Genomic DNA, 17,563 nt, shown 5'->3' on the forward strand with positions numbered 1-17,563 from the left:
AATAGAGCAAAAGGCATATTTTATAGCTTAACAGCAAAAGCCAAGTTGCTGTGGTGAGGTGATGTTCAAGGTGCAAGCATTATTGTATGTCAAGTTGGATCTCATTCCTTTCTTTCTTGGAAAGCCGTAACTAAAAACTCAAATATGGAGAAGCAATAATAGTCGTCTAAAATGAGACATATTCCAAAATAAAAAGGAAGAGAGAGAAGTTGACATGCATGTTCTTAATTAAGCATGAATTACTATCATCTAATTCTAATTCCAATTCACAGCCACTTGCTGATCAGAATACTGTTCTAAATCACATGCAACTATGCCGTACATTGGATTGGTTCACACCAGGATGAAGGAGAAGCTCCCAAAAAATCATTCCAGTGGTTGCCTATGTAATTTAACCAGAGCAATCAGTCAATACAGGAAAAAGGAAAATGGAGTGATTGCAATGGTTGGTGAGTGATCTGCCAATTGTTTCTCCATTCAGTCTCCACGTGTACATACAAAGTATAAAGGATAGGCAATTGGGCATATATCCCAAGTTTTGAATCATATGCAAAGCTCAACCTGTCAATCATCTCTCTTATGAATGAAAACCTTTTTACAGCTGTGGCCACTTAGCATTTATGGTCCAAAGGGAAACGGAAAACAGAAACAGAGAACAAAAAGGCTCCCAACTTGTGAATGGGGGCGTTCACGAGACCTCCCTGAAGTCTCTGCTTTGAATTCATCATACGGCCTGATCTCTTGGAAATGAGCCGTGAAAGTCTCTTCCCTCTCTGCATCTTCATGAATTTCGTTTGCATGATCGAATCCCCATAACATGAAATTTATTTTTCTATTAAATGTCTCTATGAACTATGATGGCATCTCCTTTTCTTTTCCAAAGTAAGCATCTTTTCAAATGGAAACTGCTCTGTTGATTAACTCGCTCTGTTTTCTTTTTTTTTTTCCCTCTCAAGAATTCGGTATGGTTTCCTTTCGTCCTTGTTTCGATCGATTCATGAAAACCCATCTTTCCTTTCAATTTTTCTGCGGAATCCATGTTTTTGAATCAGTTCATGCACTTTCTAAAATCAATTCACACATTCAGAAGGAAAACTCCTTTTGATTGTTTGTTTTGACACGCACAATATCCTGCACAGCGACAAACACCCTCCCTACTATAGCAAGTGCTAGAGAAAGAAGAGCCGCTTCAAATGGCGGGTTCATGTTTCCATGCGTTTCGCCTTCGTAGATCGAATAGCAAACCGTTAACAATTCCTTCCTCATCGAAAACCCAGTTGAACTCTGACATGGAGAACATGGAGAAGAAGAGATTTGACAGCTTGGAATCATGGTCAATGATATTGGAGTCTGAGAATATGGAGGCCTGGGAGGCATCAAAGGAGGATCAAGACGAATGGACTGCTGACCTTTCGCAGCTGTTTATAGGTAACAAGTTTGCCTCTGGGGCACACAGTAGGATTTATCGTGGAATATATAAGCAGAGAGCGGTTGCTGTGAAAATGGTGAGAATTCCAAAACAAAACGAGGAGACTCGAGCTTTGCTTGAGCAGCAATTTAAATCAGAAGTTGCTTTGCTTTCGCGTCTCTTTCATCCCAACATAGTGCAGGTAATATTTTATTTTCCGGTTTAATTGAAAACACATGGTCTTGTTATATTTATAATTTTATATTTGCTTCCTTCTGCAAATTTATTGAATGAAAGAGTACATAGAAAAGAAATGAACGTAATCAATGGTTCTTGGCATTTCTGTAGCATGTAAAAACATTATCAAGAAAATGGATTCCAGTTGGAAAATTTTATTAAATTCTAGACCACCTGTGTTTATCCCATATGTCATCTTTGAGCTTTTGTGGCTGCAATGCTATAATGGTTTGACCACGAAAGTGGGAATACCTCAAATATCAAGGGTGTCAACTTGACAAAGGCTTTTGGCCCAACTATGTGTTCATCTACAATTTCATCTTTCATATTTTCTTTTCTCAACCTTGAACTTGCTGACTTCTAGCATGTGTGCTTTGAAAATTTAGGCTTTGGTCTTGTTTGTTTGCATGATTGCCTGTTAAATAACCATTTAGACGTAGCACCATCCATAAATTACTCTTTTTTCTTAAAAAAAAAAAAAACCTTTAATTTCACTTTGACAGATGGCTTGTCAAAACTGCAACTTTTTAGTGCTAGATGGTAAACCAACTTCTTTACAGTTCATTGCAGCTTGTAAAAGGCCACCGGTGTACTGTATCATCACAGAATACATGTCACAAGGAACACTGAGGATGTATCTCAACAAGAAAGAGCCCTACTCTCTTTCGACAGAAACAATACTGAGGTTAGCTCTCGATATATCACGAGGAATGGAGTATCTTCATTCACAAGGAGTGATCCACAGAGATCTCAAATCAAATAATTTGCTTTTAAATGATGAAATGCGGGTTAAGGTAGCAGATTTTGGTACATCTTGTCTAGAAACACAGTGCCGAGAAACCAAAGGAAACAAGGGAACTTACCGCTGGATGGCGCCTGAGATGATCAAGGAAAAACCATATACTCGAAAAGTTGATGTTTATAGCTTTGGGATTGTGTTATGGGAGCTCACTACAGCTTTGCTTCCCTTTCAAGGAATCACCCCTGTACAGGCTGCATTTGCTGTGGCTGAGAAGGTCAGATAGCTACATGTTGATGCAAATTTCATCATATTAATTTAAAATATAATATGCTCATTGCTAGATTTCTTCCTTTGCATGATTTTCTTGTTTTTGACCATCCCTTTATTGAATTCTTATCTTTCTCTTCAATGACTTTAATTGTTTTCTGCTAACAGTACTATAGAATGGGAATAAATGTCCGAATTAGTTCCATGTTTTGGTTGAGACTGTATCAGAGCGTTAGACAAATTAAATGACTGAGCTTCACAATGAAATGCTATGATGATGATGTTCTAGTTTGCATTGAAATTTGAAGAAGACATTTTTATGGACCCTGTCCATGTTTCTGCAAGTTTTGCACGTCCTCATGACATAGCTCTTCATAGTTTATAATAGTTGGTGTGAGAGGCACTTATCCAACCTAAAAGCCTAAACTCTAACAACATATAAGCCCTTTTATATTGTTTTACATTTTCAATATGATATCTTAATCTCTAACAATTGGAATCGAAGATGATCTAGTTATCTACTTCTACTTGTTATATATTCTTTCTTTAATTATTAGTAGCAACGAATATTTCATTTCTTTGATATTCCTCTGCAGTGCAAAACAGAAGGTGAAGATTTAATTTGTTTCATTCTAAAGCTCCTGTGATTGAAGTGCCTAATTAATGAAAATTTAAAATTTTAATGGAAGAGTTAGAAAAGCAAATTTGTATTGTTTTGCAATTTATTTCAAACTACGTCAAGGAGGTCATTCGATATGGGTGATATTGGTTTGTTTTAGACCTGTATAGGCCACAAATGTAGATGATTAGAAATAATGTTTTATGCACAATATTTTGAACAAAATTCACCTCTCAGCTGCCTACCTTTGGTATACAAACTGTAGAACTTGGAGTGTCTTATGCGAATCTTTTGTTCTTAAGTGTTCATGAATAGTACATTATGTGAGGGCAGAGTCGCCTAAAATAGTAAAACATATTTTTAGTGCTAACACTTAGAAGAGAGGAGGAGATTATGTTAATTCTATTTGTTCAGCTACTTTCTCTGTTGATTTGGTGATCTTTATCTTATTTATCCATAGCTGTTAAAGGTTTTTTGGGCAGTCACTCCTAATTGCGTACTAAATAAGATTTTTTACCTACTGTATGTAATCTAGGTGGAAAGTTTCAGATATCTATTGCGTAACATTTTGATGCTAGTAGACTCTGAAAGAGCATTATTCATTTTGGTACAAGTTAGTAGAAAACAATCTTGGAAAGTTTCTTCTTCTAAATATGAAGAGCGAAACATTCATTTTTTTTCCACACTGAAATGTTTGATTTATCACTTAAGGATAAGGAGCATACTTGCTTTGATAATTTTACCCACGTAGTGCTGCAAAGGTTTGGTCTTGATATGCTTGTTCCTTTGATAGTGATTTTTTTTTTTTTTGAATTGAATAATGCATTACAAGGCCCTAAGTTCATCCTTTGATAGTGATTGCTGTGTAGCTTGCTTGGGTTTGCACACCAAAGCAAGGGGTACCACAAGTTGAGAGGTATATATTAATATAGAAAGGAATTTATCTTTTAGAAAAATTTGCAATGTGATTTCTCACTGCATATATTATAATTGCTATTTACAGGCCACAGCTTTAACGCTGAAAATCCTTAATGGACTCTGCATGAAGAGTTTTGCCACTCTTTCTCTACATTCCTTTTCCTAGTACATGAGAGCAGATTGATCTTTTCTTCTCTAGTGTTGTCAGTTATGCATTGCTCTTTGACCATTTAACATCACACAAAAAAAAAGGTGCTTCATTGTTCTCACCTCTACCAACTTCCTATGCAATTTGGCTGCCGGCCTCCTGCTGCCCTACTGTTCTCAGACTTTTAGGTTTTCCCTTTGTGCTGTTTTGCCTGTTGTATTTATTGCAAAAAAAAAAAAATCAATGGCTAACAGTTCAATGTTAAGAAAATAAAACTCCCAGTATTCCTCTGGATGGTCTGCTGCATGCAAGAACAAACTAAACTTATGGACACAAATAACACAATGGAAGCTCATGATTAGTCATGTTAGGAAGTGTATGCAAGGGAGCTGAGAGCTTCCGCTATGGCTGTTACATGTAGAAAGGACGCCTTGCTTCAAATGCAAGCCAGAATTTATTTGAATTCTGAATCTTGAAACAAATATAAAAATGAGCAATAGAGAAGTTCAACTAGAAAATGAAATTATCTGTGAGGCTTCTATCCTTAAATCTGCAGAAGATATGGGGATCCGAGATGCATAAACATGCAGAGATTATGAAAATGGAAATTATATGCAGGGTCCTTAAATTGGACATAATTGTCAAGTTTCCATTTTTGCATTGGCCTATATTTTTGTTGCTAAATATCTATTGATGTTTTGAACTTTGAACTGCAATTTCTACCCCAAAGGTTAGGGGAAATAGGGAAAAGCTTGATGCTAGTTTCATCTTGTATCAATTTTCTTGTGGTGGCAGAATGAGCGGCCTCCATTGCCAGCAAGTTGTCAGCCCGCACTTGCACACTTGATAAAGCGTTGCTGGGCAGCAAACCCATCTAAACGACCAGACTTCAGTTACATAGTTTCTGCTTTGGAGAAGTATGATGAATGTGTCAAAGAGGGCCTTCCTCTTACTTCACACCCAGGGCTTGTCAGCAGAAATGTCATCCTTGAACGGTTGAAAGGTTGTGTATCCATGAGCTCATCTATACCTGTACATGCATAGCTTCATTGGAAGGTATTGCTATCTCTTGTAAGTCCATAAGGTGATTAACTTGTATATGATGTTCTCTCAATTTTCTTAGGTCATGATCTGCTAGTGGCATGTCAATAAGGTCAACAGGGTGCCGTTGGGTAGAACCCCACATTGGATTAGGCAAATACAGCAATTGTTAAGTTCGATTTTTTTTGTAAGAAATAGAATGAATGTGAAAATCACAGGGAAAAGAATGAATAGGATGCTGCAGTGATATTGATATTAAATATGATAAGTGTCTTTGAACTCCTAAGTAGGAGGGAGCTTCAGAGTGGTTTATCCAAGTTGTGCTGGTCGGTATGCTATAGGCCATCCTCCTTGCAATAGCTAGAAAAAACACCAAGTTAGATTCTTCAAACCAAACCAGCTATGGCGATGTATAAAATGAAGGATGTTGTTTCTAATATTTTACTAATTAAGTTCATACGTAATTATTCCTTTTCTACAGAGGTTCCTTGTGATTAATTATAGCTAGTGTTTCTTCCCTTCTATTTCAATATATATCTAATAAAGGAAGAGAGATAAAGATGTCTCTCCAGGGCAGATTTGAAGACCCACTAATCATCACTTATCAATGAGTGCTTCCCCTCAGATCAGCAGGGTGGACCTATGATAAGGGAAAATGAAAATGAAGAAGAGGGTTGTTTTCAAATTTCAATAATAAGCGAGGATGAAAGCAATATAGTTAGAGGAATCTCCACCCAGTCCCACCATTCCTGAACCTTAATTATTACTGATCATTATTCCCGCCACAACCATCATAATATGATAACCTATATGTAATTGGCATTTTTGTTGCTTTACTTGATTGCTTGTCCATAAGCTTCTTTTCGATCGTCTTGGGTATTAATGTATCAGTTCCAGGGGGGTTGTAAAAATGGAAGGGATCACTCAGCTCATCTCAAGGTCGAGGATAAGGTTGGGTTCCATCGAGTTTGTAAACCCAAAGAGCGGTATCAAAATGCCTTTTTCCCACATCTCACATGACAGAGATAAAAGCAAAACCAAAACGCCACACTGCCATTGGCATGCATGGCTGCTTTTAAGTGACCTTTTTCAAAGCCTATTAGTAGATTATTTATTTATATTTTTTTTAAAGTCTCGAGCGTGATGGATGAGACAACGGATCAATTTACGAGTCAAACACGGCAGGTTAATCTTTATCTTCCCGTGTCACGGACAAAATGTTGGATCATTTCAGTGTCCCTGTTACTTTTTTCTTCTTTTATTTTACAGGCTGAAATTTAAAATACTCATTTATAAATAAATATCAGATAAAATTAATTTGTACATAAATTTTTATTTTGAAAATAAATTTTCATGTTTATACACTGTAACTTAAAATATATATTTGAATTTAATTTTATAAAATTATATTGGAAATAAACGCAAAATTGAATATTTATTTACATTTATTTTTTAAAATATCTTTAATATACTAATCTTGTAAAATAAATAATAAATTCATAATTATATTTATTTTAATTAACCTCATAATATACTTATATTTTACATATTATTATTTTTAAAATAATTTTTATCATTATATATATTAAATAGTTTAGAATGACAAAATAATATAAAGATGAGGGTGGAAAAATAGATTTTTTTGAGGGAAGAGAAATAAAATGTGAAAGTATTGGTAATTTTGTTATAAAAGTTTTTGTGATAAATTTTGTGAAATTCATTCATTTAGAAATTTCACTTATTTATTTAAAATATAAAATTTATAAATATTATTATAAAATATATATCTTTATATATAATTAATTATTTATAAAACAAGCTCGGACGATGATGAATATCTAAAATTATAAATCTTGAACTGGATTTAAACCTATTCAAACTTATCCCATTATAATTTAATTAAATTAAAATTAATAAATATTCAATTCATTACCACCCTTGCGTGCAGCCTGTAGATGCATTGGCATTTCAAAAATATCCATCCCTATTTCCTATATTTTCATAAAAAAATTTTCATTTATTTTATAATATTTTAATGAATTTGAATACGTGAGCAGAATTACAAAAATCTCATAGTCAATGACACGTTGTCTCATAAAAAAAATAAAAGGAAAAGAAAGGAGGCATTAAACTTTTTCAAAATCCCTCAAGTTGGATGCAATTGTATCCTAATAAAATTAGTCGCATGCTTAAGTTACAAAAAAAAAAAAACATTTAAGATAATCATCCATAATTTGAGATATTAATAACGTTAAAATATGTTTACACTTTAATTATCAAAAATTCAAATCATTTTTTTCTACTTAAAAATTAAAAGTACATTTAATATAAATTTAAATTCATATTAAAATAAATTTAATAATTATTAAATTAATTATTTATAATATATATATAATCAATTAAAATATATATAAAAAATATAAATTTAAATAAAAAAACTCAATTTAATAATTAATACATTTACCTTCCTCGAGCTATCTATATAAAAAATGGAAATTCATACGATATTTTTTGCACTTCCCCAAGAATACATGCCCTTCGCAAAGGGGAAAAGCGGTTTGGCCTCAAGTGCCTGGTGGTAGTGGTAGTGGCTCTGCTGCTTTCATTATATATATATAAAAGCAGACAGTAGATTTTTTATTTTTTTGGTCCAAATGTAGACAGTAGACAGAGTAGTCATTTTATTGCTTTGCTTTAATGGAAGCCTTTGCTTTTTTGCCTACCTCGTTTGCAGTGGCACTTATCTATAGCCACTCGCCGTATCAGATGCTTCTTTCTTATCATATGATATACATATTCACCATTTACCCATTAACATATTAACGTTTTTACCAACTATAATCTATTTCTTAGTGCTTATTTTACTCATAAAGGCGGCCTCACTGTGTTCAATGGCTGAAAAAGCATTAGTTTCCCATCCAGCAATCAAACTAAACTAAAAGAAACCAACAGATAAAACAGATTTACTAATTATGCCACAATTGAATGTTGACTGAAAAAAGAGAGGACTTGCAAGTGAACCACCGGCGGCGTCCGCAGCTGGTTTCGTAATCGGAATGCACATATATTGATCAGAGAGCTTAAGACATAGAAGATGATGCTCATCTCATAACCAACCCTTTTCTTCCTTTTTTCGCATTCAAGAGTAATTAATATACAAGAAAATCAAAAACAAGAAGAAACACCTTTTTTCTGTTATACAGATGGAGAGTAGAAGATCCTAACTAGTCATAATCTAAACCTAAATCCAACCTCTTTTCTCTTTCCTTCCAAAAATTTATTAGGCCAAAACACCCCAAATCCTCTCTCCAATAAAACTCACAAACCTCCTCACCGACCCCTCCCCTTGGTCACCGCCAACACCATCTTCATCGCCACCGCCACTGCCACTGCTACTTTCCCCCACAGAGTCAGACTCCCCCAACTTCTTCAAATTCAATTCGGAAAGCTTCTGTTCAATAGACCCGTTATTCCCCTTCCTCTTCTTATGCTTCTTGTTATTGCTCTTTCCCTGCGCCAACAACCCGTCTTCGAAAGCATCGATAATCTCGTGTATCAGCTGCCGATTGGGCGACGAGTCCCATCTAATCCAGTAACTCATGTAGCAACTAAAACAGTTGCAGTTGAAGAAAGGAGGATGGTCATTGCTACTGTTCTTGTTGTAAAAAGTGCTTTTTTGAGTGATCCTGCTATGGTTGGAGAAGTTGCTACTTGTACTAGAGCAGGAGATGAGATAGGCCAAAACTTCTCTGTCCTCAAGTGAGAGAGCGGCTGTGAGGGTGAGGATGGTAGCCGGAAGGGAGGACAGGTAGTCTGATATGATAGGCGGCGACGGATGCACCGTGCCTCTACGGTATAACTTCTTCATCGTTGATGACGACGATAATGTATGAAACTGTAAATTGAGGGAGAGGGATAGAGAACGTAATTTGGAAGGTTGATGAGGCTTTATAAGAGGAGTGATGTGGCAAACACTTCCCTTGGGTTGGTGACTTTGCTGACGTAGTTTTGGGGTTTCATGGGGAGAAATTAGGGTGTGGGCGGTGCTATTTTTGTCAGTTTCATTTGTCAGCAAGTGATGTGAGCTTCGATGGCCTTAGGCCTTTTCGATTTTTGATTTGGTGCTTACAAATTCTTCAACGCCCAAAAACTTGATTTAGCCCGTTTTTGTTTGTTTAAAAGATAAAAAACCGGGCCCTCTAAACGTTGCCTCTAGCCTTGATCAGAAATCAGCAACAGCCGCATCTTATCTACTCGCTAGTTGACAAAAACAACCTGCATAAAGTGATCCCTTGCAGAGATTCAAGGCAACTGGTTTGAACTTCCCAAAAGGATGCACCACCTCATGCCTCATCAGCTTCCTTTTGTCATCACTCATGAGTGTTTTGAGCAATGATGTACATCACCCAATAATGAAACTGGTACTCAAGGGAAGATGAAGATCATATACTTGATTAGAGATTTCACAAACGCCTATCATCACGGGAAGAAATTTCACTTCCCTAAGATCACAAAATATTTTAGAGCTATATTCCATTGTTCAGTTGTCTATAGATGTGTAATAACTTCATTTATTAGTGAGCATACAATCACAATGTTTTATACAGCAAGGCAAGATCATATAAGCCATAAGGGGCAGGTTATTTTTTCTGCTGAATAGATGAAATTCCAGACAATGCTACATTAAAAGTCTGCAAACTCAATGCTTACAACATTTTTTTTTAATTGCCTTGTATATTCTCAAGTTATTTTTTACTGTAACATGCATAACAGGAAACTTGGTTCTGCATATATGATGAAAAACCACGACGGACAATGACCTTTGGCAATGATCACATGTAAGCCCAGTCGCTCAAACCTCAGACGAAGTACACAGACGAATCTTAATCCATGATTCCAGATATTGCAACTCCTGATCGATTATTGAATGGCCAAGACCAGGATATGCCTGCAAAATTATGTATGGCAATTTTCTTAGAAGTTGAACAACAACTAACAGAAAATTTGGGAGAGTAAATTACCTTAAACTCACAGCTTATGCCAGCTTTTTCGAGGAAAGGGGGCCCTGCTTGTCCAGCTTCAAACAATACTGTTCTGTCAGCAATTCCGTGTGACCACAAAATAGGTGTCTGCTCGAAATTTAAGATATTTAACCCATTAAACCATGCGCTAAAACAATAATTCTACACCTGACTATACTTAAAAAATTATTTATCTTTTACTTTAAAAGATCAAGGCACTCGACAATTACAGACATGAAGACAACAGGAAAAAATCAATTAGGTTAAAATTATAGGTGATGAAAGGAGTGAGCACCAAGCTGCATTTAGAAGTACCTTTTTCGCATCTGATGGAATCTGTTCCATGTTAGAAGAATTGAAAGGAACCCATCCACTGAAGACTGCACCCCCTCCTAGAGTCTTCGGGTACAGCAAAACACTAGCCAAGGTCAAGGAACCTGCACAAGAATTGACAGATTTTCCAAGATCGCAAGTGAAAACAAAGATCATTTTTTTATGTTTAGAGACACAAAGAGACACCTACCTCCTTGACTAAATCCACACACGAATATGTTATCAGGATTTGTCCCTGCAGCTATTTCCTGGTCTATCATTGCATGTACATTCTGAACTGCTTTCAGCACCCCACTTTCGTCTTTTGGAGAATCCTAATGTTCATTAGCACAACAAAATTATAAATCAAATAGGGGTAAGCAGATTAACTGATCTCAAACAGAACTGAATGGCGAAAAAAATCCCTATAGACCCAACTAGTTTGGGATTAAGGCTTAGTTCTTCTTGTTGTATAGGTATAGGAATATTAGTAAAATTGTTTGGTTAATTAGATTATTTCAACTTTAAACCACTAAATTTATCAAGTTTGCCCAGTCCACTGGCTCTTTTTTGCTGCTTTGCTTGTATTTAACTTGGGCAAAGTAATTATATTTGCTCCATCACTCAGTCCTTATTAACCACTAGATTAGTCCATCATGCTGTTGCAACATAAGGAGCACAGGATCAATAGTAAGGGTTGCAGCACAGGAAAATTAATCAAGCTCAGGAGTGGATAACAGAACTTGTAATTGTATAAATTCATTAGAGTTGTATCAGAAACAATCCACCTATTGAGTACAAGAATATGCCATCTCTTCCTCTCCCTTGTTCTCTCTGAAATCTCTCCCATTTCTTCTATTTCTCCCACCTTTGCCACTTTCTATTCTGCCAAAAACCCTTGTAGAGACAAGGTTACAACACATGCTTCTAGATGTAAATTTGTTTTCCAGTCATAAAAACCATTGTATTTACATATAAAAGATATTTGTTTGATAGTATAAAAATGCTCTGGGGATAGTAGCAGTGATTTTTTCTTGTTAATTTTTTTTTATTTGTATAATGCGTGTATTGTGCCCCAACATTGTGTGCTTTTGTATGTGTACATATGCATGCTGGCTAATATTGCTACCATTGAGAAAATTTTCTGAATCCACTAGAACAACTGCATGGGGAATAAGTGTCCTGGTCTCAAAAAATGGCTATTACATTACGTAACGGCCCTTATTTACAGGTTTTTTTGGCTTGCCATGACCGTTACACCCGTTAAATAACCGGGTTTTAAAAATTGTAACTGCCACGGCCATTACGCAACCGTCACTAGCCGTTACATAGCCATTTGCTGTCGCTCAAATATTCAAAGTCTCAACTTTCTCTCAAATCTCAACTATTTTCTCTCAATTCTCAAACTCAATATTCTCTCTTTTTTTTCTTTTTCTCCAAATCCACAATCAAATCTACCAAAGTGAAGGCCTACAACTTCAATCCCCTATAAAGTTTTGAGTTCAAGAGCATCAAACGTGAGTTATTGTTTATTTTCTCTAATTCTTAGAACTTTTTTTAATCATTTTTAGGTAAATACATAAATAATTAGAAAATAATATCAAAGAATTTAGTAGATATATTTATGTGTAAATTAGTACATACTACATAAATAATTTTTAGGTAATGCATAATTGCATTAAATTATGTGTAAATTAGTACTTGCTAAACACTCATTTTGGGGGTAATAAGGTTAGTTATTCACCATTTACTTGATTAATTTTTTTTAAAAAAATTGATTAATTTTTAATGATGTCTAAAAATAATAAATTTAACGTCTTTATTTAATATATTTATACTTATTATGTAGTTGTATATCTTAGTTTTAATTATATCTTTAAATATGTATGCATTTCATAAACTTTGTAAATTTTTAAAAAATGCCGTTACCATTGCGTTATGGTTATTACATGTCCATTTCTATTACTCGCGACCGTGACTACGAATGTGGCCATGACCGTGATTTAAAACAATGGTCAATATCAAAGTCAACTTAAATCCTCATCTCAGAAATTTCAATAAAATAAAATAAATAAATAAACAGCAGCAGCATCATTTTGGCCATTTGAGAATAATAAAGTCAAAAAATAAATATAAAGCTGTCCATTCCTTGTCCCAAAACATCATACAATATTTGGACTCAAGATCAACCTAGAAAAAGCATTATGATCATAAGAAAGTCTTGAAGTTGAGAGCTCATTGATGGGCAACTTCACAGGCAAAGAATAAGGTACTCCAAAACAGAAAAGGGCAAAGCAATTATATATGAATTCATTTTATAAAATTATTCCAATCCATGAAAATGCAGTAAGAAGATGGCATGTCCATTCTTCATGTATCAGAAGATTAAGGTATCACTGACAAAAAGTTTAATCTCACAACTTGTACCGACTAAGCCATGAAACTATGACGAAGATAACTGGAATGAAATTCACACGAGAGAGAATAATCTATAAAGATGTAGGAAAAGCTGAACTTACAGCTGTTATGGGAATCTCATGGATGTCAAACCATGAAGGCATTACAGCGCCATCTACAAAGACGAGCAAATTATCAAATCTAAATTAACTTTTTATGAGGTCGCATCCTTTGTAAATCATGCTAATCTTATTCCATAGTTTTTACATCAAACTAAAACAATGGAAAAAGAAAAGGAACAAAAATCCCTTCAATATCTGTTAGTACCCAGTAATGAAGAGAAGATGATGAACAAACGCACACATTCTCCGCACATTTCACCTCGTATAACACAGAACAACATTAATCCTAAGACCACCATAATGGATTTCAACACATTCTACCTTATATGACAAACCATTAATGATCACTTGGTTGTCCCTCATAATCAGTCGAAAACTTTTGACCATTGAACTGAAAAGCTGCTTGCAGCTATCAAAGGAATTTATCAAAAGGATCTAAGCTTGCTCATTAGAAACATCAAAAGGAGATTCAAAACGGAAGACCAAATCAATGCATCACAATAATTAAAGGGCTTAATACAACTATATAATCAGTTATTTCATCAAATCACCAAACAAGATTTTTACCTAACAAAGCAAAATAGAAAAGAAAAACCCTCAATTACATATAAAAGAAAACACACGCGCACTTATAATGCATGCAAGTAGCCGTGATAGAGCTTACAGTTGCAGGTGACTGGGTTATTAGGAGCAGAAGGGAAAGACCATTTGGTAGTTGCAAACTGAGGAGAAGTGAAGAGAGTTTTGATGGGTTCATTGGCAGGACCTGAATCACCTAATCCATGAAGCCAAAGAATAAAGCTACGAGCCATGGAGTGTTGTTTTTGAGAAGGAGATGGATTTGGCTGGAAGAACACTATAAACACAAGCGTGCTGCAGAGGACCACCGAAAATAGTACAATTGGCCCTGATTTCATTAGCATTTTCGGTCTTCTGTGGCGATGCCTTTTATTTAAGTTTTCGCGACCGGTGGAAATGGATGTAAAATTACTTGGATTACCCCTCTGTTTCTTCCTCCTCCGGTTTGTTGGGAAACTATTGGAAGTACTAAATTTTTAGTTTTTTTTTTTATTTATATAAATATAATTTTTTTATAAATTATGAAAAATAAATTGTATATTTATGTGTGTAAATACTCTTTATTTATTTATATATATATGCAAAGAAAAAAAAAAGTGTCAATGAAAGTGAATTTGTATTTGTCTTCTTCCATTTGCTAAAAGGGGAGAAGTTCAGTCGTTTATTTGTATTTTCTTCACCATATACTCATTAATGTTTATGAATTTTTAAATTAAGATTTAAAAAAAAATTAAATTAAAAAATTTATAATAATTTCTTCCCATTTCCTTCTTCCCTCATTTATTTATTCTTATTTTAAGAGCAAAATAGAAAATTTTAATGTAATTTTTTTTCCTTGATCTCCATTTCCTTGAACACAAATACAATGGAAAAGATGAAAGGAACTTCAAACTGGAAAAGAACCCTTTTCTTTTTTTAACCAAGGATAGGAATTCATTACAGAGCCTCTAAATAGGCAGAGTCGAGTAGAAAATTTACTTGGATCAGGGGATTACAAAGAAAGGAGTCATCATTCAAGGTTTTAGTGGCCAGGCAATGAGCCATTCCATTACAAGTTCTTCGGGCAAAAGAAACAAAGAGTCTGCCCCATGCCAGCAGATAACTCAAACACATCAAGCATAATTCCATGGATGAATAAAGGACTTGTAAGTCCCTGAGCTGCTTGAAAAGCCATTATAGAACTTTATACGAACTGAATAGAATTTAACACGTTGCATATAAAAAATGTAACACCCCAAAATTTTAAATTTTATGAGCATTCTTGATATTTTAATTTTATTTAAATTTTAGGAATTTTTTTTGAGATTTTTCTGATTTTAAAAATCGGGTTCGATTTTCCGAAAATATAAACTTTGATGAATTTTAAAAATTAATTTAAAGACCACGTGGCAAAACTAAAAATATATTTGGAGTCTACGTATTTTTCTGAGTTTTCTGAAATTTTTTCGAAATTTTTGGACCTCGTTTTCGGTCCCGAGGCAGAGTAAAAATTCAAAATTTTGTATTTCGAATCGAACCGGCCGAATCAAACCGGACCGGATCTGATCGGTCAAATAGGACCGGCTCCCTTCCCTTTTTCTTCCTCCCGCGGGCGTCACTTCCCCCTTATCTCTTCCTCCCGTTTTCTCTCTCCTCCTGCCATGGCCAGCCATCTCCTCGCCACCCCGGCCGCCACCCGCCTCTCCCACGGCCGCCCAAACGGCCGAAAGCGCGTAATTCCCCCTCGCGCGTTCGACTTCTCCGGCCAAAATCCGGTCGATCCGGCGACCAATTGGACCCGGTCTTGTGTCTAAAATCATCTACTCGGCGAGAGCTTTCCATAGACACCAAGAACGCCGAAATCCATCGAGCGGTTTGTCCAATTTTTGCTCGGGAAGTTTTTAGCCCATTTCGACTTTTGGGCTAGATTTCTCGAAAATCGTGAATCCCACGAGAAAACCGAGAGTACCAGAACGCTCCACTCGTCGAGAGCTTCGCGGCGACATAAATTTCAAATTTTTCCGACACCGTTTTTCGGTGGGTCCCACGGAACTTCGCAGTGTTTTTCCGAGCATTTAATGAGCTTAGAAAATTCTGAAAAATTTATGTACTAACCCCCGTGTTATGGGCTTCGTGTAGGCATCCTCGATTCGCGGAAATTCGACAGTTGACCGGGTCTGCGAAATTAGAACCGCACATTCTGGAAAAGTCTCCGTGGACCGAGGTCTTGGCTAGCCCCCCATTGTCAGACGTCCCGAGCGCGTTCCCGAAGTCGGAATTGGTAAAGGTAAACCCAAACCTTGCTTTTTCGTAATTTTCTAGTGCTTAAATAGGATTAAAAATCCATATAATATTCGTGGTAGCTTAGAAAATTATGATTCTTTTTGCAATAGCTTAGTAATATTGTTAAGGACCGCAGGGCAAAGTTTTAAAATTTTTAGAGCTTATTTGGGCAGTTTTTGCAAAAATGGTCAATTATAAGGACTAAATTGAAATATTACATACTGTGATGGATGATTGATTTGAAGGGCCCAGGAGAGGCTGTGTGATATGATTGAGCTGTGGATATATGGATTGTAAATATAGAAGTGTGTTTTGAGCCATTTTGCAAGTTGGATAGGTCCTAGGTATAGGGGAGACTCTGCCGAATTTTCGGCACGACTTAGGACGCAATTGGTCTTTTCTTGAATTATATTGAGTCAATTGTATTAAATAATTGTAATATAATTGTCAGGTGAGCCGGGACAGCCTTCTTCCTCCGCCCAGCCGCCACAGTGATTGTCGTCAAATCTGTGAGTAAAATATTAATTTTAATTGTAATTTCGATATTATTATATGTTCAGCATGCCCATGCATCACTTATATGCATATATTATATAGTTAAACTCTAGGCACGACTTATGTTGCATTCATAACTGTTAACGTGCCATGAATGTTGTTGTGGTAATTTGGAGCAGTGTGCGTGCGTTGGTGTGCGTGTGATGTGGTGTGGACTATGGACAGGACGGGTAGTCACGGCTTGAGTTCTTCGCTGGGACCCGATCCTTCGAGGGGTAGTCACGACTTGAGTTCTTCGCTGGGACCCTCGATTTGGTTTATTAAGCGAAAGTCCGGCTTGAGTTCTTCGCTGGCACCAGGTTGGATTTAAGAGAGCTGTATAGGGGATCAGCTCCCATATATTATGATTGATGCTACAGGGTGCGTGAGTGCTCCAAATTACCTTTTGATGTTGTGATGTGAAAATGTTGTTGATGTTGCATTTCACTCTACAGGGTGCATTAGTTTTAGATAGTTATAGAGATTATGGTTAAAATTGATATTTTACTCTCTGAATCTGTCACGACCCAACCTATGGGCCGGACCGGCACTAGGACCTGGGCCAGCCTAAAGCCTCCGAGGCCCGTAGTAAGCCTAACTGTTCATTAACCCAACTCTAAGGCCCATTTGGGCCCAAATTCAAGAAAACAAACGGACAGAGTCCGGCCATAAAATGGACTTTCCAACGGGGAGTTTTCGACTCACCCGACCTGTAAACACAATAAATACTCAATTTGGGAGCTCAGCTCACCCTCCACATACTCATATCCTCATAAAAATAAATGGGAGCTCAGCTCCCTCATCCAATCCATCAAACATGCATATCATTATACGTTTACAGGTCCAACATGATAATAATATTACAGACCATAATCAAATAAATACTTCTAACATATGCGGAAATTCTAGGATTAAATAAAATTACACAAATATTGATAAACAACCTGCGAAGGAGA

General features: G+C 35.9%; 3 protein-coding genes across 5 annotated transcripts; 1 reads left to right on the plus strand and 2 right to left on the minus strand.

The window, feature by feature from the left end:
- Nucleotides 1–225: 225 nt before the first annotated feature.
- LOC110654486 (serine/threonine/tyrosine-protein kinase HT1) lies at nucleotides 226–5,856 on the plus strand. Of its 3 annotated transcripts, none has more exons than XM_021810493.2 (4): nucleotides 226–1,610; nucleotides 2,206–2,661; nucleotides 5,135–5,342; nucleotides 5,463–5,856. In XM_021810493.2, exons 1-4 carry the CDS (start codon nucleotides 1,194–1,196, stop codon nucleotides 5,489–5,491), a joined length of 1,110 nt encoding a protein of 369 aa, XP_021666185.1. In that variant the 5' UTR covers nucleotides 226–1,193; the 3' UTR covers nucleotides 5,492–5,856. The 3 variants fall into 3 exon arrangements, with proteins under 3 accessions (XP_021666185.1, XP_021666184.1, XP_057986485.1); XM_021810492.2 differs by having other exon boundaries at nucleotides 229–1,610; nucleotides 5,135–5,395; XM_058130502.1 differs by having other exon boundaries at nucleotides 233–1,610; nucleotides 5,135–5,856.
- Nucleotides 5,857–8,485: 2,629 nt separating this feature from the next.
- On the minus strand, nucleotides 8,486–9,853 carry LOC110654488 (uncharacterized). The gene has a single exon (XM_021810497.2). It carries the CDS (start codon nucleotides 9,246–9,248, stop codon nucleotides 8,661–8,663), a length of 588 nt encoding a protein of 195 aa, XP_021666189.1. The 5' UTR covers nucleotides 9,249–9,853; the 3' UTR covers nucleotides 8,486–8,660.
- Nucleotides 9,854–10,002: 149 nt separating this feature from the next.
- Nucleotides 10,003–14,247, minus strand: LOC110654487 (probable carboxylesterase SOBER1-like). Its single transcript, XM_021810496.2, has 6 exons — nucleotides 13,897–14,247; nucleotides 13,233–13,285; nucleotides 10,925–11,048; nucleotides 10,717–10,838; nucleotides 10,402–10,509; nucleotides 10,003–10,328 (listed from the first exon to the last, which is right to left on the minus strand). Exons 1-6 carry the CDS (start codon nucleotides 14,153–14,155, stop codon nucleotides 10,233–10,235), a joined length of 762 nt encoding a protein of 253 aa, XP_021666188.2. The 5' UTR covers nucleotides 14,156–14,247; the 3' UTR covers nucleotides 10,003–10,232.
- Nucleotides 14,248–17,563: the final 3,316 nt, after the last annotated feature.

Source organism: Hevea brasiliensis, chromosome 11 (genome assembly GCF_030052815.1).
Source record: "Hevea brasiliensis isolate MT/VB/25A 57/8 chromosome 11, ASM3005281v1, whole genome shotgun sequence".
NCBI classification, from domain to species: domain Eukaryota; kingdom Viridiplantae; phylum Streptophyta; class Magnoliopsida; order Malpighiales; family Euphorbiaceae; genus Hevea; species Hevea brasiliensis.

Bases quoted from the DNA above. Each gene is read 5' to 3' on its own strand.
- LOC110654486 (XM_021810492.2), top strand. From the start codon at position 1,194: ATGGCGGGTTCATGTTTCCATGCGTTTCGCCTTCGTAGATCGAATAGC. The intron at 1,611-2,205 runs GTAATATTTTAT...ACTTCTTTACAG, and splicing joins TTCATCCCAACATAGTGCAG to TTCATTGCAGCTTGTAAAAG. The intron at 2,662-5,134 runs GTCAGATAGCTA...TTGTGGTGGCAG, and splicing joins CATTTGCTGTGGCTGAGAAG to AATGAGCGGCCTCCATTGCC.
- LOC110654488 (XM_021810497.2), bottom strand. From the start codon at position 9,248: ATGAAGAAGTTATACCGTAGAGGCACGGTGCATCCGTCGCCGCCTATC.
- LOC110654487 (XM_021810496.2), bottom strand. From the start codon at position 14,155: ATGCTAATGAAATCAGGGCCAATTGTACTATTTTCGGTGGTCCTCTGC. The intron at 10,839-10,924 runs GTAGGTGTCTCT...ATTCTTGTGCAG, and splicing joins GTGTGGATTTAGTCAAGGAG to GTTCCTTGACCTTGGCTAGT. The intron at 10,510-10,716 runs GTACTTCTAAAT...AATTTCGAGCAG, and splicing joins TTCCATCAGATGCGAAAAAG to ACACCTATTTTGTGGTCACA.